At 40.6% G+C, this 21624-nt stretch overlaps 1 protein-coding gene across 4 annotated transcripts in view; it reads left to right on the top strand.

Moving 5' to 3' along the window:
* The first annotated feature begins 6327 nt into the window (after positions 1 to 6327).
* The window catches only part of OSTM1 (osteoclastogenesis associated transmembrane protein 1), an 82689-nt gene continuing 67392 nt past the window's right edge, over positions 6328 to 21624 (top strand). For all 4 annotated transcript variants that reach the window (XR_012324772.1, XR_012324773.1, XR_002175232.3 and 1 more), the window contains exons 1-2: positions 6328 to 6810; positions 20880 to 20994. Coding sequence is in view for 1 of the 4 variants with exons in the window: in XM_019929527.3 (XP_019785086.2) it covers positions 6406 to 6810; positions 20880 to 20994 (520 nt within the window). In the remaining 3 variants the exon portion in view is untranslated. The remainder of the gene's footprint in view (positions 6811 to 20879; positions 20995 to 21624) is intronic.

Here is a 21624-nt window from a genome sequence, read left to right as displayed (position 1 = left end):
GCAAGTCTTCTCTGAAGAGCGTGATCTGCACAAGAGAAAAGATCTAAAATATTTATGTTTTCAGTTCTTTGTTTTGGGTGACCATTCTGTGCATTGTAAGATGTTTAGTAGTCCTGGTCTCTACACACTAGATACCAGCAACACTCCTCCCCCTGTTGTAACAACCAAAAATGTCTCTAAACACTGCCAATGTCCGCAGTGGAGGAGGATAAATTGTCCCCAGTTGATAACTACTGGCCTATAGTGATCCCTACAGTCAAAAAGCCCTTTCCATGAACTTCCATTCAGCTTTGTAGTGCCTCTCTCTTAAATATAAGTAGAAAGAGCCAAAGTTCACCAGAAATCCAAGGAAAAATGAAAAAAGCAGCTTGGAGGAACCAGGCTATGAGGAAGAAGAAAACTTTAAAGAGAGCATATAGCATCTACAAAAAAAGAACTACTGGAAATTAAAAATGTAGCAGCAGAAATGAAAACTTAGAAGAAGCACTGGAAAACAAAGGTAATGAAATCTCCAGAAAGTAGGGTTAAAAGACACAGAAATGGAAAAATAGGAGAGGACATAGAAGATGAGAAAATTAAAGTAACAGCCTAGGGTGACTATATTAGGAAGCAGCTTAAGTTGTTATAACAAGGAGACTCCAATATATAGTGGCTTAAATAGCAAAGAAGTTTATTTCTCTGTAGCCTAGGGTAGGTAAATGGCTCTGCTTTATGACCAGCTGGCTCTGTCATGCCAAACATGTTACATCCATATCAATCCCTGTAGCCAGGGCTGCTGTTTCAGTTGTTAACATTCCCTAACTAGCAGGAAGGAGGTCAATAAAAGTCAAAACTTAAAGATATGACACATAAGGTACATGTATCACTTCTGTTCACATCTAGCTGCAAGGGAGGCTGGGGGATGTAGTCCTGCCTATGCCGTCAAAACTCAGGAGAGAGTTATTAAAAGGAAGAAGAGGATGGATATTGAAGGAAGTTGAGCAATTTCCTCAATGAAGTCTAACATCCAAATAAAAAGAGATCCAAAGAGAGAGAACCAGAGAAAATAGTGGGGAGAAAATCAGCAAATAAATATATATTAAGATGATTAGGTTTTCCTGGGGTAAAAAGCAATCCCTAAATCTTAGTAGCTTATAAAAACAAAGGTTTATTTCTCATTCAAGTTGCACATCCATCACAAGTCAGTCAGCTGGGAGTTCTGTTCCATGCTTTCTCACTTAGGCCAACAGAATTTCCATCATTTAGAAAAGTGTTAGTCATTGTGATGGCAGGTGGGTGGGACCCCTGGTGAATCATACACTCATCTCTAAAGCTTCCACCTGTCATTCGTGCTCACATTTTACTGGCCAAATTAAGTCAAATGGCTAACCTAACTTCAAGTCAGGACAAACTTCAAGGGCACAGCAAAATGCAATCCTATTACGTGCACAGGAGAAACACTGGAAATATTTAGTGAAAAATATTAATGACTACCACAGCTCACCTAAATAACTGGTTCACTTTCCTCCTTGCAGGCAATATACACTCATTCCCCCTCCATGGGAAACAGCTCCAAAGTCCCATGTTGTCATTGTATAAAGCTCAAAGTCTAGACTTTTGGGCTTCCCTGGTGGCGCAGTGGTTGAGAGTCTGCCTGCCGATGCAGGGGACGTGGGTTCGTGCCCCAGTCCAGGAAGATCCCACATGCCGCGGAGCGGCTGGACCTGTGAGCCATGGCCGCTGAGCCTGCGCGTCCAGAGCCTGTGCTCCACAACGGGAGAGGCCACAACAGTGAGAGGCCCGTGTACCGCAAACAAAAACAAAAACAAAAAACTATGATGAAAGTTATGTCATTCTTCTCAGAAAGATAAACATACATACAAAATTCCATGAAAAAGTTTCGTAGGATTCACAAATGCCCTGAACTCACTGATAGCTGACAAGTGAAGAAACTATCTTTTCATTTTTATTAATTTTTTGAGTAAGAATAATATTCACATGGAACAAAAATTTAAAATAAGGTTTACAATGAACAGTCTCTCTTCTAGCCCTGTTCCCATACTACTCAATTCAATTCCTCTTCTATCAAAGTGACCACACTTAGTGTATCCTTCTGGAGACAGTCTATGCATATGTATGCATGAGGATTAAAAATTCTTTTTCTTGACACTTTCTTTTTTTCTATTTAATTTATGTTGGCAATTGTTCCACATTGGGTACATAAGACGTCAAATGCACAGAATTCTATTGCATTGCTGTACCCTAATTTTTTTACAATGTATTTTAAATTTTGAAACAATTTCAAGCTTACAAAAAAGTTGGAAGCACAGTACAAATCATTTCTTTCCAGAACCAACTGAAAGTAAGTTGCTGAATCAAAACGACAATGAGATATCACCTCACACTGGTCAGAATGGCTACCATTAAAAAATCTAAAAATGATAAATGCTGGAGAGGGTGTGGAGAAAAGAGAACCCTCTTACACTGTTGGTGGGAATGTAAATTGGTGCAGCCACTATGGAAAAAAGTATGGAGGTTCCTTAAAAAATGAAAAATAGAGCTACCATATGATCCAGCCATCCCACTCCTGGGCATATATCCAGAAAAGATGAAAAACTCTAATTTGAAAAGGTACATGCACCCCAATGTTCACAGCAGCACTATTTACAATAGCCAAGACATGGAAGCAACCTAAGCGTCCACTGACAGATGAATGGCTAAAGAAGATGTGGTACATATATACAATGGAATACTACTCAGCCATAAAAAGAATGAAATATTGCCATTTGCAGCAACATGGATGTACCTAGAGAACATCATACTAAGTGAAGTAAGTCAGACAAAGACAAATATTATATGATATCACTTACATGTGGAATCTAAAAAATAATACAAATGAATGTATATACAAAGCATAAACAGACTCACAGACAGAAAACAAACTTACGGTTACCAAAGGGGAAAGGGAGGGGGAGAGGGATAAATTAGGAGTATGGGATTAATAGATACACACTACTGTATGTAAAATAGATAAGCAACAAGGATTTACTGTATAATAGGGAAAAATATTCAATATCTTGTAATAACCTATAATGGAAAATAATCTGAAAAAAAAATATGACTGAATCACTTTGCTGTACACCTGAAACTGACACAATATTGTAAATCAATTATACCTCAAAAAAAAAGTAAGTTGCTGACCTGATGTCCTATCACCCCTGAATGCTTTCCTGTGTATTTTATATTTACAAATAAAAACATTCTCCAGGGCTTCCCTGGTGGCGCAGTGGTTGGGAGTCCGCCTACCGATGCAGGGGACACGGGTTCGTGCCCGGTCTGGGAGGATCCCGCGTGCCGCGGAGCGGCTGGGCCCGTGAGCCATGGGTGCTGGGCCTGCGCGTCCGGAGCCTGTGCTCCGCAGCGGGAGAGGCCACAGCAGTGAGAGGCCCGCGTATCGCAAAAAAAAAAAAAAAACATTCTCTTGCATAACCACAATACAATTATAAAAATCAGGAAATTAACATTATACATTACTACCTTCTAATTCTCAGATCCCATTCAAATTTCGCTAGTTGTCTGAATAATGTCCTTTATGTCAGGTGCAATTCCTCAATCTTTTCTTGACTCTTGTAGACATAACACTATAGATTATAGGCTAGATATTTTGCAGAAGGAAACAACTTGATTTATCTGATGTTTTCTCATGATTAGAATCAGGTTATGCATCTTTGGTAGGAATATAATAGAATTGGTGCTATGTTCTTCTAAATGCATTCTATCAGGTGGCATACAATTTCTATTTGTCCCATTATGATGACGTTCATGTTGATCATTTGATTAATGTGGGATCTGACAGACTTCTCCACTGTAAATTTACTCATTTTTTCCATTTATAATTAATACATTTTTTAGCAGATGACTTTGAATAGATGTAAATATTTTAATCCCCATGAAACATTCAGCTTATTCATTTATTTAAATATATCACTATAGGTTCATGGTTTCCTGTTTTATTCAATGGTTTACGACCCATTAACCATCATTATTTATTTTGATGCTCATATTGTTCCAGATTTGGCCAGTGGGAGCCTAGTTAAGCTGGCTTCTGTGTGTTCTTGACACATCCCCATCATTCTCTCAGCACTTCCTTACTTTCTGGTACAAAATGATGATCCAGGCTAAACTTCTGCTTTTCCTACCCCAGTGGTAGAATTGGCTATTCCTCCAAGGATTCTTGATTCCTTTTAGTGGGGAATGACATTTAGAAGCCACAATCTATTTCTGTATGTATTTGCAGCCACTAATAATACATACATTGCTAATTCTAATCCAACACTACAGAGTTCATTCTACTTTTCTCCCTTTTCATATTTGTAACTCCCTTCTTGGACAATGAGAAACCAGACTCCCATTATCCTTAATATATTTACCTATTTGATCAATCCTTCTGAAGGTAAGCAAACTCCCAGTCACTGCTGTACCCTCCCTTACAGGGAAACCCTTCTTACCCAACTCAGGATCCAATACCCTGCATCAGGATACCCCCACCCCCACCCTGGTCATGTCTTCCTCGTCTTCCCTGTGCTCTGACACCCCTCTCTGGGCCTCTGACACCCCCACCCCACCAAGCATGGATGCCAACCTTACGCTACTTGATCTAACGGCTTTAGGATGGAATTGCTCCAGGAAGGGAAGTTTGAAATTGAGCGGTTTGTCCAGGATTTTCCAGGTTTTTGCATTGGATGCAGGTTTGTGCTGCATGCACTCTAGGAACTCCTTCAGTCCTAAGGAAACCTGGACATTAGCCACCGCAGTAAAATAAGTTGTCTTCATTTTCTCAAATGTCATCCTATAACTTTTAGGTCTTTCTACATGTTAGAATTACCATTCTTTAAGAGTTCTTTAGGAACCATTATAAGTAAATTATTAAACCTCCGTGGAAAGTAATATAGCACAATCAACAACATCACAAATACACATACTCTCTGACCCAGCAAGTCTACTGCTAGGAATTTATCTTAAACATATACGAACCTTGTATAGATATGATTATTACCTGCAATATTGTTTGTAATAGTAAAAGAATAAAGAGGCATGTTAAAGAAATTATGGGCCTTTTCTCCCTTCCCATTAGGAACACAAAACAATAATCAAACAGACTTAAAAAGGTAACTCTACCAACTCTCAGAAACATAAATTAGCACCATAAGATGAATAGGAATTAGTACAGCCACTCTGCAATTTACAAGGCAAAAACGAAAGCGGGATGACACAAAACAGCCAGGAAATAATTTTTCTACCAAATTTGTTAGCATATGCTTGTCAGAAAACCGTTTTCCAGGTCATTAGCTAAATTCTTTTTACAGCCCAGTAGCGGTATCAGGAAGCTTTTCCGAGTGTCCCCAAAGATTGCCCTGGGCTTGTCAGAAACTGGATAGGAGTTTGAAATTGAGCGGTTTGGCAAGGATTTTCCAGGTTTTTGCACTGGGATACAGGCTTGGGCTGCACCCCAGGAACCCCTTCAGTCGCAAGGAAACCTGGACATTAGCCACCCAAGGACCAGGCTACACAGTGAGAGAACTTAGACCTGCGCTGTCCGACACAGCACCGCTCGCCAGATAGGGCTATTTACATTCACATTAAATACAGTTAAAAATTCAGTTCCCCGGTGGCAGTAGCCACATTACGAGTGTTCCACAGCCGCAAGTGGCTAGTGGCTACTGTATGAGCGCAGATACAGAATCTTTCCATCACCTCAGGAAGTCTATCGGACAGCACTGACACAGATGAGTTTTTTTTTTTTAAAAAAGCTTTAAGCCGCTAGGCTCCACTATCAAAAATAATCAACACACGTCATTACTCTTTCCAAATATTTTGAGGGGGAAAATTATGCTAAGAAATACCAAGTAAAAAAACCTGCAAGGCACGTGCCAGCAGGCTTTCTCAGAGAACTCACTCGTAATTCCCACGGCGGAGGCCGTCCGTCTTTCTGTGGCACATAACTCCTCAGACTTCTAGAACTCAACGAACTCCTAAAGAGGTGGGCAACCGAGGGCAAGACCCCAGAGATTTAACTGCTCAAAGCGGCCGACGCCTATATTCATAGGGCAGGCGAGCCTCAGCTCCGGCCTCCACAGCTGACGCCAACCGGGTCTCGCGCGCCCCTCGGTCAGGCGCTTGCCACAGGCTGGGAGCGCGAAACCGCCCCTGTGTGCGCGCTCCCGCACGCGCGCCGGCCCGCGGCGCGAGAGGCTCTCTGCAGCCAATGGGGCGGGGCGCCGCGCGCCGGAGGCGGGGCCGTGACGCGCGCGCCTCGTGACCCTGCTCGCGGCCTGCGCCCAAGGAAACCGGAAGCGGCAGCTGTCCGCAGCACCGATTAGGGGCGGAGAGGTGGAGGTCTGTACCTTGGGGTTCGTGAACCCCGCGATGGACCCGGACCGGACAGTCGCGCGGCGGAGGTCATCGTTGCTGCTGCTGCGGCTGCTGCTAGTGGCGCTGCTGTGGTCGGGGCTGGCTCTGGGCACCTTCTCCTTGGGCAGCAGTCCCCACCGGGTCCTCCACGACCTCTTGTCGGAGGAGCAGTTGCTGAAGGTGGAGGACTTGTCCCTGGCTCTACTGCAGGGCGGAAGCATGGGGCCACTGTCACTACCCCCAGACTTGCCGGATCTGGATCCCGAGTGCCGGGAGCTGCTGCTGGACTTCGCCAACAGCAGCGCAGAGCTGACCGGGTGTCTAGTGCGCGGCGCCCGGCCGGTGCGCCTCTGTCAGACCTGCTATCCTCTCTTCCAACAGGTCGCCAGCAAGATGGACAACATCAGCCGAGCCGTAGGGGTGGGTAGAAGGCACACCCGGGACCTCTGGCGTGGATTGTTGGAAAGGGAGGAGGATGGAATGATGGTTATCTCGGGGTGGGGGGGGGGGTGTTCAGTTTCCCCTTTTGTGAGAAAAAGAGGTTGGATTGGGACTGTGGAGTTAGGGGCATCAGAAAAGTGGGTGGCATTATGGGGCGTGGGGTTTGGATTTTTGCTTCCATGGCTGCTGTTGGGCATCTTTGGGTACATATTTGCAGATAGGTATGACTAGTTTTCTTGGGGCTTCTGCACCCCAACTCTACCTTTCGTCACCTCTTTCCCCCCAGTCTGCCACAGCTTCTTCCATTCTCCACCTGGAGTTCCCAGGAAGGACTCTTTCCTGAAACCCCAGGTGGAGTGGGGAAACTATAGTGTGCTGGTGGTAAGGAGCTTGAGCTCTGTAGCCAGGCATTTTCAGATCCACCACTTTCTAGCAGTTGGACCTTGGATTAATTATCTTGGAGTCTATCTTGGAGTTTCCTCCTCTGTAGAATGGAGAAAAACCGCTGCCAGATGTGACCGTTAAAAAAATAAAAAGAGATAATGCATGAGAGTTCATTTTAGTCATTAATACAGTCTGGAGCCATTCTGCCAAGAGACCAGTTCTCTGCTTATTAGAGGTGTACTCTGGGCAAGTTATATTCTCTGTAACTGTTGTCTCATCTGTAAGATGGGGATGAGAGGAACTCTTAGAAAACTATTACTACACATAGTAACAGTTCTCAGTAAATGGGAACTAAAATTTTACAAAAGGGTAAATCTGCCCTCCACTCTTGGTACTCTTCGAGCTCTTCTGGTCATGTGGTTGGTGCTGTGAGGGTCTTAATTAAAAGAAAGAAAGAGAAAGGAAGGAAGGCAGGGAGGGAGGAAGGAAGACAGGCAGGCACAGACATGTCCTTGTTCCTAAGTACTTTAAAGGGGCTAGCGTAGGAAAGGATTAGTGTCAGGGCTGGTGGGAGTCATGAGGTATGGGCTGGATATGCCTTGTAAAGGAAAAACAGGAGAAATGACTTTGCGATTATGGAGTGGAAAGTTCCTCTTGTACTGGGAGAAAAAGTCTCATGAAAATGTGGTTGGAATTATTTCATAAATCATAGTTGATTTGACAAAATATAAACATATATAGTTGCATCCTACTTTGTCAGCTTGATATTACTTGACATAAATATGTATTTTTTACAAAAATAGGGAATTTATTTGCATTAAATAAATTCTGTGGCCAGTCTCTGTAAAGAGCTACTTTTCAAGGTACTTTAAGTAAATGTAGACCTACATGTAGTATTTTTCAGGCATACTTCTCCTGGGTATAGCAAGGGATATGTGTGTGTGTGTGTGTGTGTGTGTGTGTGTGTGTGTGTGTGTGTATATATATACATATATATATATATATATATATAGTATATCTCACAATGATTTTAAAGTAAAACACCAAAGACTTGTCCCTGTCAACTACAGCAGGATATGATATGGCATCATATTCTGTTTTAAGCAGTTAGGTGCATTGTTCTGTGGCCAGAATGACCGTGAGTCCTGAAGCAAAGCTTGGATCTTTTGAGGCAGCAAACACATTCCTCATTTGTGTAGTTTCTGTGGAATTAAGAAGAGGTTAAAAAATTACCCCAAACTCTGGTGGCACAGTGATGGGCATCTGTGGGCCAATTATGGGCATATTTGTATATGAATTTCCACATGAATTCCCTACTGCCTACAGGAGGCTTCCCAGTGTGGAGACGGCAGAAACTTGCTTCCTCTGCTTTGTGTCTGATTCTACCAGTGACCTGCACACCCAGCTCGCCTCACTGTTGTGTGAAGGAACGGGGTAAAGAGATAAAAAGAGGCAGAAACCCCTTTCCCCAATCCGTATTTCCTCTCCAACTCATCCTAGATGTTGCCTACCCCCCATCCCCTTTCCTCAGTAGAGCTGGATGTGGTAGCTCAAAAGCATGATTTCTGCAGTTGTGAGGTACTTCGTGGATTTTATAGGCCTTTTCAGATTGGTCTGGGAATTGAACCATTATGTGTAATGATGAACCTATGGAAAATTATGTCTGAGTTTCTTAGGAGTGAACTTAAAGGAATCAGTTGTCCTTTGTGTGTGTGTGGCAGGGAATTGTTTCTGGAGAGTAATGTATTTTCTTTGACTCACATAGACTCAGTCTTTCATTTAAATAAGCTTAATTAGCAAGCACATGCTATTCTTAAATATTGGGCTGGTTAAAGGGTATTTGAAGGAAAAGGAGGGTAAAGTCCAGGCCTTAAACTGTCAGTGTAGTTGGGGAAATAAAAATAAATCTATACTGAGAAAAAGAAAAAGGGAAAAAATCATCAATGTGAGTGTTATAAATTGTACAATAGGATTTTAGAACAAAAGAGTGAAGGAGATGCTGAATTAAAGGAGGGAACAGAGCAAGGTGGGGTTAATCAGAGAGTACCTACAAGTGGAATTATGAACAAGACATTCTTTCTCACCTCTTTAGGGTGAATCAATGTCCATGGATTGATTGAGAGAGGAGGGGAGTATAACAAGGAGAAAAAGAATCAAAGGTAGAAATTAGTAAGCTATTTCTGTGGTACAGCAAGCTGATTCATTTAACTGTAATAGAGTTATCTGATGAGAATTCTATTTTCTAGTCACTTCCTCTTGGAATTACTGGGTCAAGGACTAATAATATAAAACTAATATAAAACAAATAATATCATTTTATTATCTCAAGGTAAAGAATACAGTGATTTGTGAAACCTGAATAGTAGAATTGACGGATTCCCTCTTACTTAGAGTCATAGTTTCTTCTTTAATTTAAACTGAAAAGAGATGTCGTTTCATTGAGCTGTTCAGCATCACTAGAGTGGTTGCCAGGTTGCTTTGGCCCCCCAAATTCTGAATTGCTAATCTTCATCTTATTATACTTGGTTTGTTTAAAATTTATATAAGCAGATAGACATATAGATATGTATATATATATTACCTATGATTGGAGGTATGTATCTGGAAGTGTTCAACATAGTTTTAGTGTAGTTTTAGTCTCTTTCATTGGAGATCAGAAAATGTAGTGCTTCTTTTTCACTAAAAAAAAAAATTATTGAGTACCTGTTATGTGCAGGGTAGTGGTAGTAACTAGGCATATAGCTGTGAATGAGCAGAGCTTGTAGTCTGGTAGGGGAAACAGACATTAAACATATTGTTATAAAAGTAATTATTTAATTCAGGTGTGATAAGTGTTGCAGAGAAAAAAATCCCAGATGCCGCCAAAGCATATAACAAGAATGCAGATCTTGAGCATTCAAGATCAGCTGAGAGTAGATAGAAGTGGTCAGTGATTAAAGCTGACACCTAAAATTTGAGAAGGTTGGGGAGGAGAGAGAATGTATACATGTTACGAAGTAGCAGGTGTGAAGACTCTGAATGGGAGTCTGGTATGTTTAAGGACTAGAAAGAACTCAAAGCACCGTGAGCCAGGAGGAGACTAGTGATCTGAGCCTGAGGAAGTGGGCAGGTGCCAGGTCATATTAACTGTAGGGTATTACTAAGGGTTTTAGTCTTTGATTTTAAAGCAGTGTGATATTACTGAAGGGTTTAATTCTGTGAATGATATGATCCAATTTGTACTTTAAAAGGTCATTATGGCTACATGAGAGAAAATGGAGGGGACAGGGACTGGGGAGGGTAGGGGAATAGTATGTGTGGGGAAATGAATTAAGAGACTCTTACAGTGATGTGAGAAATGGTGGTGGCTAGGCCACATGGGGGCCATTGTGACGGGGAGAAATGGATAGATTTCAGAGATATTTAGGAGGTAGAACTGACAAAACTTGGTAGTTAATTGAATATGGAATATGAAGGAAAGGAACGATGATTTCCAGGGTTTTAATAAGAGCAGCTTAGTGAATAGGGTTGCTATTTACTAAGATGGAGGGAGGAACCTGTTTGGTGGGGGAAGATCATGAACTTGATATTGAACTTGTTGATTCTGAGGTGTTTATGAGACATCTAGGTGGAGATATTGCATATGTGGTTGGATGTGTGTGTCTAGAGATGTGGATTGGGGATAATAGGTTTGGGAGTAGTCAGCTTAAAAGTAGTGTTTGAAACCATGGCATGATGAGTTTGAGTAAGAAGTGAGAATACATAAGAACTGCTGGGTTGAAGATTTGGTTAGAAGATAAAATATTGAAAGAGACCAAGAAAGAAGAGTCGGAGAGATTAAGAAAAATCAGGAGAATGTGCTGTCCTATAAATCAGGGAAAAGGGAAGGGGTGGTTATTTGTGTCAAATCCAGCTGAGAGGACCAGAAGTGAATCTATCAACATTGGCATTCTTGGTGCCATGAGAGCCATTTTGAGGGAGCACTTGGGGGTGGGAGTAAGATTAAAGTAGATTAAATAATGAATGGAAGATGAGGAAGTGGGAATAGTGATGTTACACAACTAAAAGTTTGGCCATAAGGAAGAGATAAGAAAGGTCACTAAAGAGGAATTGAGACTCAGGGATTTTCTTTTAATTTCTTTCGGTTCCTTTGTCCCTCCATCCCTCTGTCTCTACTTCCCTTCTTCCTTTCTTAAGATGGGAGAGACCTGAACATGTTCAAATGCTGATAGGAAGAATCCTATAGAGAGAGGGAAGATATAGGAAACAGTGGGAAAGTAAACAAGGTCAGTTTTCCTGAGAAGGCAGAGTAGTTGAGATCTAAGGCATCCACAGAGAGAGAGAGAGATGAGCCTTTGACAGGGGCAGGCACGTTCTGCACTCTAACAGGAGGGTAGAAGGAGAGGTTGGGTGTAGAGGGGTAGGCAGATCAGAGTTTCAGCTTGATGGTCTCTGTTTTCACTGTCAACCAGGAGGCTAGATCTTCACTTGAGAGTAAAGGGTGAGAGGGATATCAGAGTTTCAAGGGAGAGTGGAGAAGATTGCAATAGTGGTGTTAATCAGGGGAGAATGAGCAGACAGGCAAGTGAGGAGTACAGTTTGGGATTATGGATTTATTGTGGAAATAATCTGTCTGGTTGTTTGCATTTAGCCAAATAGGCATGATGAAAGTGTATTGTTGGATTCATTGTGGTTAGGTTTCTGCTAAGTGGTTGTGACAGATTTGAGTTCTAAAAGTTCTAAATATAAGCCAAAGGCCAATGTTTTTTGTCATATGCTAGGTGTTGGGAATACAAAGATATAAGACAAAGTTTCCATCCTAAAGGAACTTTTGTCCAAATAAGGAACCTAGACATATATAGGTGGATATCATGCTTTAAGAAACTGAGCCTCGGAGTGATTAAGTAACTTACCCAAGACCATGCAGTGAAAGAGGCTGGGTTTGAATACAAAAGGATACTACTGCCTATTTCATAGAGTTGTTACAAGGATTAAGTGAGTTATACATTTAGAGCTTTTAGAACCAGTAGGTATTCAAAAGTACATCATCGTTGTTGGGATTATTCATCACTAACCTTCCATTCTCACTGTTGCTACTATCTTCTCATTATACATGAACTATGGAAATAGTCTATTTAGTCTCCTGCTTCACCCTACATATTGTGACATAGACCTATGCTCTCCAAACTCTGCTTTTCATGCCATCTTCCTCAAAAATCTTAAAAAGTTTCCCACTGTGTGACTCTCATAACCCTCAAGACGTTTCATTACCTTGCCCTGACTTCTCCCTCTACTGCCTCTACTTTCATAGAGGTACCTTCCACTGGTCTCCTGAATACTCCCTGAATACTGCATAACCATTCCTACTTTCACCCCTTGATCATTTTATTTACCCCATTTTAAAACCTTCTTCCCTTTCTTAGTATAGGGCTTAGTTCAAATCCTGCTTCCTCCATGAACTCTCCTTATTTCTCCCAACTACTCTGATGTCTTCCTCAACTGAACTGTTCCGCACGTTGACCACTCATACAGGTTATTCTGTATTGATTTTGATTTTGACTTATTTATTTATTTTTATTTTTAATTTTTTCTTTGTACAGCAGGTTCTTATTAGTCATCAATTTTATACACATCAGTGTATACATGTCAATCCCAATCACCCAGTTCATCCCACCACACCCACCCCCCCCGCAGCTTTCCCCCCTTGGTGTCCATACGTTTGTTCTCTATATCTGTGTCTCAATTTCTGCCCTGCAAACCGGTTCATCTGTACCATTTTTCTAGGTTCCACATATATGCGTTAACATACGATATTTGTTTTTCTCTTTCTGACTTACTTCACTCTGTATGACACTCTCTAGATCCATCCACGTATCAACAAATGACCCAGTTTCATTCCTTTTTATGGCTGAGTAATATTCCATTGTATCTATGTGCCACATCTTCTTTATCCATTCTTCTGTTGATGGGCAGTTAGGTTGCTTCCATGACCTGGCTATTGTAAATAGTGCTGCAGTGAACATTGGGGTGCATGTGTCTTTTTGAATTGTGGTTTTCTCTGGGTATATGCCCAGTAGTCAGATTGCGGGATCATATGGTAATTCTATTCTTAGTTTTTTAAGGAACCTCCCTACTGTTCTCCATAGTGGCTGTATCAGTTTACATTCCCATCAACAGTGCAAGAGGGTTCTCTTTTCTCCACACCCTCTCCAGCATTTGTTGTTTGTAGATTTTCTGATGATGCCCATTCTAACTGGTGTGAGGTGATACCTCATTGTAGTTTTGATTTGCATTTCTCTAATAATTAGTGATGTTGAGCAACTTTTCATGTGCTTCTTGGCCATCTGTATGTCTTCTTTGGAGAAATGTCTATTTAGGTCTTCTGCCCATTTTTGGATTGGGTTGTTTGCTTTTTAATATTGAGCTGCATGAGCTGTTTATATATTTTGCAGATTAATCCTTTGTCCGTTGATTCATTTGCAAATATTTTCTCCCATTCTGAGAGTTGTCTTTTCGTCTTGTTTATGGTTTCCTTTGCTTTGCAAAAGCTTTTAAGTTTCATTAGGTCCCATTTGTTTATTTTTCGTTTTATTTCCATTACTCTAGGAGGTGGATCAAAAAAGATTTTGCTGTGATTTATGTCAAAGAGTGTTCTTCCTATGTTTTCCTCTAAGAGTTTTATAGTGTCCAGTCTTACATTTAGGTCTCAAATCCATTTTGAGTTTATTTTTGTGTATGGTGTTCGGGAGTGTTCTAATTTCATTCTTTTACATGTAGCTGTCCAGTTTTCCCAGCACCACTTATTGAAAATACAATTATTTCCATTGTATATCCTTGCCTCCTTTGTCATAGATTAGTTGACCATAGGTGTGTGGGTTTACCTCTGGGCTTTCTATCTTGTTCCATTGATCTATGTTTCTGTTTTTGTGCCAGTACCATATTGTCTTGATTACTGTAGGTTTGTAGTATAGTCTGAATTCAGAGAGTCTGATTCCTCCAGCTCCGTTTTTTTCCCTCAAGACTGCTTTGGCTATTCGGGGTCTTTTTTTTTTTTTTTTTTTTGCGGTACGCGGGCCTCTCACTGTTGTGGCCTCTCCCGCCGCAGAGCACAGGCTCCGGATGCGCAGGCTCAGTGGCCATGGCTCACGGGCCCAGCCGCTCCACGGCATGTAGGATCCTCCCAGACTGGGGCATGAACCCGTGTCCCCTGCATCTGCAGGCGGACTCTCAACCACTGCACCACCAGGGAAGCCCTATTCGGGGTCTTTTGTGTCTCCATACAAATTTGAAGATTTTTTTGTCCTAGTTCTATAAAAAATGGCATTGGTAACATGATACAGATTGCATTGAATCTGTAGATTGCTTTGGGTAGTATAGTCATTTTCACAATATTGATTCTTCCAATCCAAGAACATGTAATATCTCTCCATCTGTTGGTATCATCCTTAATTTCTTTCATCAGTGTCTTATAGTTTTCTGCATTCAGGTATTTTGCCTCCCTAGGTAGGTTTATTCCTAGGTATTTTATTCTTTTTATTGCAGTGGTAAATGGGAATGTTTCCTTAATTTCTCTTTCTGATTTTTCATCCTTAGTGTATAGGAATGCAAGAGATTTCTGTGCATTAATTTTATATCCTGCAACTTTACCAAATTCATTGATCAGCTCTAGTAGTTTTCTGGTGGCATCTTTAGGATTCTCTATGTATAGTATCATGTCATCTGCAAACAGTGACAGCCTTACTTCTTCTTTTCCAATTTGTATTCCTTTTATTTGTTTTTCTTCTCTGATTGCTGAGGCTAGGACTTCCAAAACTATGTTGAATAATAGCGGTGATTGTGGACATCCTTGTCTTGTTCCTGATCTTAGAGGAAATGCTTTCAGTTTTTCACCATTGAGAATGATGTTTACTGTAGGTTTGTCGTATATGGCCTTTATTATGTTGAGGTAGGTTCCCTCTATGCCCACTTTCTGGAGAGTTTTCATCATAAATGGGTGTTTAATATTGTCAAAAGCTTTTTCTGCATCTATTGAGATGATCATATGGTTTTTATTCTTCAATTTGTTAATATGGTGTATCACATTGATTGATTTGTGTATATTGAAGAATCCTTGCATCCCTGGGATAAATCCCACTTGATCATGGTGTATGATCCTTTTAATGTGTTGTTGGATTCTGTTTGCTAGTATTTTGTTGAGGAATTTTGCATCTATATTTATCAGTGCTATTGGTCTGTAATTTTCTATTTTTGTAGTATCTTTGTCTGGTTTTGGTATCAGGGTGATGGTGGCCTCATAGAATGAGTTTGGAAGTGTTCCTTCCTCTGCAATTTTTTTGGAAGAGTTTGAGAAGGATGGATGTTAGCTCTTCTCTAAGTGTTTGATAGAATTCACCTGTGAAGCCATCTGGTCCTGGACTTTTGTTTGTTGGAAGATTTTTAATCACAGTTTCAATTTCATTACTTGTGATTGGTCTGTTCATATTTTCTATTTCTTTCTGGTTCAGTCTTGGAAGGTTATACCTTTCTAAGAATTTGTCCATTTCTTCCAGGTTGTCCATTTTATTGGCATAGAGTTGCTTGTAGTAGTCTCTTAGGATGCTTTGTATTTCTGTGGTGTCTGTTGTAACTTCTCCCTTTTCATTTCTATTTTTATTGATTTGAGTCCTCTCCCTTTTTGTTGATGAGTCTGGCTAATGGTTTATCAATTTTGTTTATCTTCTCAAAGAACCAGCTTTTAGTTTTATTGATCTTTGCTATTGTTTTCTTTGTTTCTATTTCATTTATTTCTGCTCTGATCTTTATGATTTCTTTCCTTCTGCTAACTGGGTTTTGTTTGTTCTTTCTCTAGTTCCTTTAGGTGTAAGGTTAGATTGTTTATTTGAGATTTTTCTTGTTTCTTGAGGTAGGCTTGTATAGCTATAAACTTCCCTCTTAGAACTGCTTTTGCTGCATCCCGTAGGTTTTGGATTGTCGTGTTTTTATTGTCATTTGTCTCTAGGTATTTTTGATTTCCTCTTTGATTTCTTCAGTGATCTCTTGGTTTTAGTAACGTAGTGTTTAGCCTCCATGTGTTTGTGTTTTTTATGTTTTTCCCCTGTAATTCATTTCTAATCTCATAGCGTTGTGGTCTAAAAAGATGCTTGATATGATTTCAGTTTTCTTAAATTTACTGAGGCTTAATTTGTGACCCAAGATGTGATCTGTCCTGGAGAATGTTCTGTGCACACTTGAGAAGACAGTGTAATCTGCCGTTTTTGGATGGAATGTCCTATAAATATCAATTAAATCTATCTGGTCTATTTGTGTCATTTAAAGCTTCTGTTTCCTTATTTATTTTCATTTTGGATGATCTGTCCATTGGTGTAAGTGAGGTGTTAAAGTCCCCAACTATTTTGTGTTACTGTTGATTTCCTCTTTTACAGCTGTTAGCAGTTGCCTTATGTATTGAGGTGCTTCTATGTTGGGTGCATATATATTTATAATTGTTATATCTTCTTGGATTGATCCCTTGATCATTATGTAGTGTCCTTCCTTGTCTCTTGTAACATTGTTTATTTTAAAGTCTATTTTATCTGATATGAGTATTGCTACTCCAGTTTTCTTTTGATTTCCATTTGCATGGAATATCTTTTTCCATCCCATCACTTTTAGTATATATGTTTCCCTAGGTCTGAAGTGGGTCTCTTGTAGACAGCATATATATGGGTCTTGTTTTTCTATCCATTCAGCAAGCCTGTGTCTTTTGCTTGGAGCATTTAATCCATTCACGTTTGAGGTAATTATTGATATGTATGTTACTCTGACCATTTTCTTAATTGTTTTGGGTTTGTTTTTGTAGGTCCTTTTCTTCTCTTGTGTTTCCCACTTAGAGATGTTCCTTTAGCATTTGTTGTAGAGCTGGTTTGGTGGTGCTGAATTCTCTTAGCTTTTGCTTGTCTGTAAAGCTTTTGATTTCTCCATCGAATCTGAATGAGATCCTTGCCAGGTAGAATAATCTTGGCTGTAGGTTCTTCCCTTTCATTACTTTAAGTATATCATGCCACTCCCTTCTGGCTTATAGAGTGTCTGCTGAGAAATCAGCTGTTAAACTTATGGGAGTTCCCTTGTATGTTATTTGTCATTTTTCCCTTGCTGCTTTCAATAATTTTTCTTTGTCTTTAATTTTTGCCAATTTGATTAGTATGTGTCTTGGCGTTTTTCTCCTTGGGTTTATCCTGTATGGGACTCGCTGTGCTTCCTGGACTTGGATGGCTATTTCATTTCCCATATTAGGGAAGTTTTCGACTATAATCTCTTCAAATATCTTCTCAGGTCCTTTCTCTCTCTCTTCTCCTTCTGGGACCCCTATAATGCGAATGTTGTTGCATTTAATGTTGTCCCAGAGGTCTCTTAGGCTGTCTTCATTTCTTTTCATTCTTTTTTCTTTATTCTGTTCCTCAGCAGTGTATTCCACCATTCTGTCTTCCAGGTCACTTATCCGTTCTTCTGCCTCAGTTATTCTGCTATTGATTCCTTCTAGTGTAGTTTTCATTTCAGTTATTGTATTGTTCATCTCTGTTTGTTTGTTCTTTAATTCTTCTAGGTCTTTGTTAAACATTTCTTGCATCTTCTCGATCTTTTCCTCTGTTGTTTTTCCGAGGTCCTGGATCATCTTCATATTATTATTCTGAATTCTTTTTCTGGAAGGTTGTCTATCTCCACTTCATTTAGTTGTTTTTCCGGGGTTTTATCTTGTTCCTTCATCTGGTACATAGCCCTCTTCCTTTTCATCTTGTCTGTCTTTCTGTGAATGTGGTTTTTGTTCCACAGGCTGTGGGTTTTTTCCCACAGTATTGTAGTTCTTCTTGCTTTTGCTGTGTGCCCTCTGGTGGGTGAGACTATCTAAGAGGCTTGTGCAGGTTTCCTGATGGGAGGGACTGGTGGTGGGTAGAGCTGGGTGTTGCTCTGGTGGGCAGAGCTCAGTAAAACTTTAATCCACTTGACTGCTGATGGGTGGGGCTGGGTTCCCTCCCTTTTGGTTGTTTGACCTGAGGCAACCCAACACTGGAGCCTACCTGGGCTCTTTGGTGGGGCTAATGGCCGACTCTGGGAGGGCTCACGCCAAGGAGTACTTCCCAGAACTTCTGCTGCCAGTGTCCTTGTCCCCGTGGTGAGCCACAGCCACCCCCCACCTCTGCAGGAGACCCTCCAACACTAGCAGGTAGGTCTGGTTCAGTCTCCCCTGGGTTCACTGCTCCTTCCCCTGGGTCCCGACGCGCATACTACTTTGTGTGTACCCTCCAAGAGTGGAGTCTCTGTTTCCCCCAGTCCTGTCGAAGTCCTGCAATCAGATCCCACTAGTCTTCAAAGTCTGATTCTCTAGGAATTCCTCCTCCCGTTGCCGGACCCCCAGGTTGGGAAGCCTGATGTGGGGCTCAGAACCTTCACTCCAGTGGGTGGACTTCTGTGGTATAATTGTTCTCCAGTCTGTGAGTCACCCACCCAGCAGTTATGGGATTTGATTTTGCTGTGATTGTGCCCCTACCGTCTCATTGTGGCTTCTCCTTTGTCTTTGGATGTGGGGTGTCTTTTTTTGGTGAGTTCCAGTGCCTTCCTGTCGATGATTGTCCAGCAGCTAGTTGTGATTCTGGTGTTCTCACAAGAGGGAGCGAGAGCACGTCCTTCTACTCCACCATCTTGGTTCAGGCCCCTAGTTTCTATCTGTATTGATTTTTAAAATATCCAATCATCCACTTATAAGACTCTACTTAAGTAACTGGTTATACTTAGCCAGCTACACCCACTTAGAGCACTTCTTGTTGGCAACAGGTAGCTAGGTGAAATAGCATATATCAGTTACTTACTAGGTGCCAGACATTGTGCTAAGTGATTAACATATGGTATTTCATTTAATGCTGTACCTGTAGGACTCATGATCATGAAACTGAGCCTCAGAGAGTTTACCTCAGCTGTCCAAGATTACCAGCTAGTAATCCAGGTTTGTCTGACTCTTTAGGCCATGCTCTACTTTAATCGGGTGGGTAAATTATCACAAACCATTGTTTGATCTTTTATGAAATCTTCTTCTATAGCTGATATTGCTCTGAAAGCAATTCCAAGAAAAGGGTTTTTTAAAATGTTTTATTCAGGGCTTCCCTGGTGGTGCAGTGGTTGAGAGTCCACCTGCTGATGCGGGGGACACAGGTTCGTGCCCCGGTCCGGGAAGATCCCACATGCCGCGGAGCGGCTAGGCCCGTGAGCCATGGCCGCTGAGCCTGCATGTCCGGATCCTGCGTGTCTGGAGCCTGTGCTCCGGAACGGGAGAGGCCACAACAGTGAGGGGCCCGCGTACCACAGGAACAAAAAAAAAGTAAAATGTTTTATTCAATTTACTATTTTAAAGGCAAGCATTCATTTGGCTGCATGTTTTAATGAGAAAACAAAACTAAGCCACAGAAAGGGTAATCATCCCAAAATGATCTTCAGAAATATTTTAAAACAAGAATTCTGCTGTTAAGCCCTCCTTCCCTCTTTTCTTATCCCACATGGCTGATCAGTTCTTTTCTAGAGTTAACATATTCTCTCTTTTATTACTAATGACACTATTTAATTCCTTATCTGTATGTCTCTGGGGAGGTTTTGAAGACCCAGTGTTGATGGCATTCCTTTATACTCTTTGTATACTCAGAACTCCAAGATTCTTATAGTGCCGGATAAATAGTAGGAGTTAAATAACTTTGAAAGAATGAAGAGTCAGCAGGACTTAGTTCCTTGCTTGGGGCAAAAAGGAAAGGAAATAGATAAGGATCCAATAATTTAGGAACTTGAATTTATTATTTGCATAGTGTGAGTTTCATTATTAAAACGATCTGTGGAAAGCATGTTCTTCTATCTGGGTACAAACTGTTTCGGTACAAACTAGATGTATCACATTTTCTTGTGGGTTTTAAGATTTTGAGCCAAAAAATGTCCAGAAGATGAAACAATTTTTTTTGTTTTTTGTGGTATGCGGGCTTCTCACTGTTGTGGCCTCTCCCGTTGCGGAGCACAGGCTCCGGACACGCAGGATCCGGACATGCAGGCTCAGCGGCCATGGCTCACGGGCCTAGCCGCTCCGCGGCATGTGGGATCTTCCCGGACCGGGGCACAGGGGACTGTGTCCCCTGCATCAGCAGGCGGACTCTCAACCACTGCGCCACCAGGGAAGCCCTGAAACAATGTTTTGTGATCATTTATCCACCAGGTTTTTAAAAATGTGTAAATAATATATGTTCATTGTAGAAAAATTTAGTGTAAAAGAGGCAAAAAAGAAATTGAAAATCGCTCTATTTCCATTATTCAGAGATAACTAATGCTACATTTTGGTGAATAGCTTTCCAGAATTTTTTCCTGTGCGTAAGGAGTAAGAAATATTACATGTGGGCCTAAGCAGTTGAGACTGTACCATAGAAGCAAGTACTTATTTATTTAAGAAGCAAAGATTTTCTTCCCTTGCAAGTGAACCTGGTACCAGTAAATGTTAGCTGCTATTGTTTTATTACAGTTGTTATTATTAATGACATCATTATTTGATTATAGCAAAAAAATTAAATGCTTATAATAAATATTTGAATTATTTTTATAAGGTTTTTTGCCTCAAGTAGTTGTTTGGGAAGTCTAAAAATATTCAGAGTGTATTTTTCTTTCTTTTTCTTTTGTCGTTATAGAATTCCTCTGAGAGTCATAGTTGTGCCAGAAGTCTCTTAATGGCAGATAGAATGCAAATAGTTGTGATTCTGTCTGAGTTTTTCAATTCCACATGGCAGAAGGCAAATTGTGCAAGTAAGTAATTCTTTCATTTTCATGTTGCTGTCATGGTTCAACAGTATAGATGTCATTTTATTTGAATCTGAAAATTTTGAATATTTTTTGTTACTAAGTTTAAATGAACTGTGATTAGCATCACGGTTTATTAGTGAGAAATGCTTGGGCAAATACTGAAAGGCAGAAAAGTGTAGCAGTTAACAGTGAGCTTTGCAGTCAGACAGATCTGGAATTTATTCTAAGCTCTGCCATTTATTAGCCCTAACCTACTACTGTCAGACCTTGGGCATGTGATTTTTACCTCTTGGAGCTTCAGTTTCCTCATCCGTAAATTGGTGGTAATAATGGCACCTACTTTATATGATTGTTTTGAGGAGTAAATGAAATAAACTGTGTAAAGCACTTAGCTTAGTATCTGGCATATAGTTAATGTTCAAGGAATGTTAGCTGCTTAATATAATAGTAATTATGATGTTTATAATAATCTGTGATAGGGGGAGGTGATAACGTCTGTTCTACCAGTTTTGCAGGCTTGTATGTATTTGTATAATGAAATGAGATCTATTTTCAAGCATTCTTTAGGAAAATTAAAATCACTATTTCAATTCATAAGTGTTTTGAATACCAACTATGTACTAGGAAATTCTT

The sequence above is a fragment of the Tursiops truncatus genome, chromosome 12, assembly GCF_011762595.2.
Source record: "Tursiops truncatus isolate mTurTru1 chromosome 12, mTurTru1.mat.Y, whole genome shotgun sequence".
In the NCBI taxonomy this organism is placed as follows: Eukaryota; Metazoa; Chordata; class Mammalia; order Artiodactyla; family Delphinidae; genus Tursiops; species Tursiops truncatus.
Note: the sequence above shows the minus strand (reverse complement) of the source record. Positions and strands in the feature narration are given on the sequence as shown.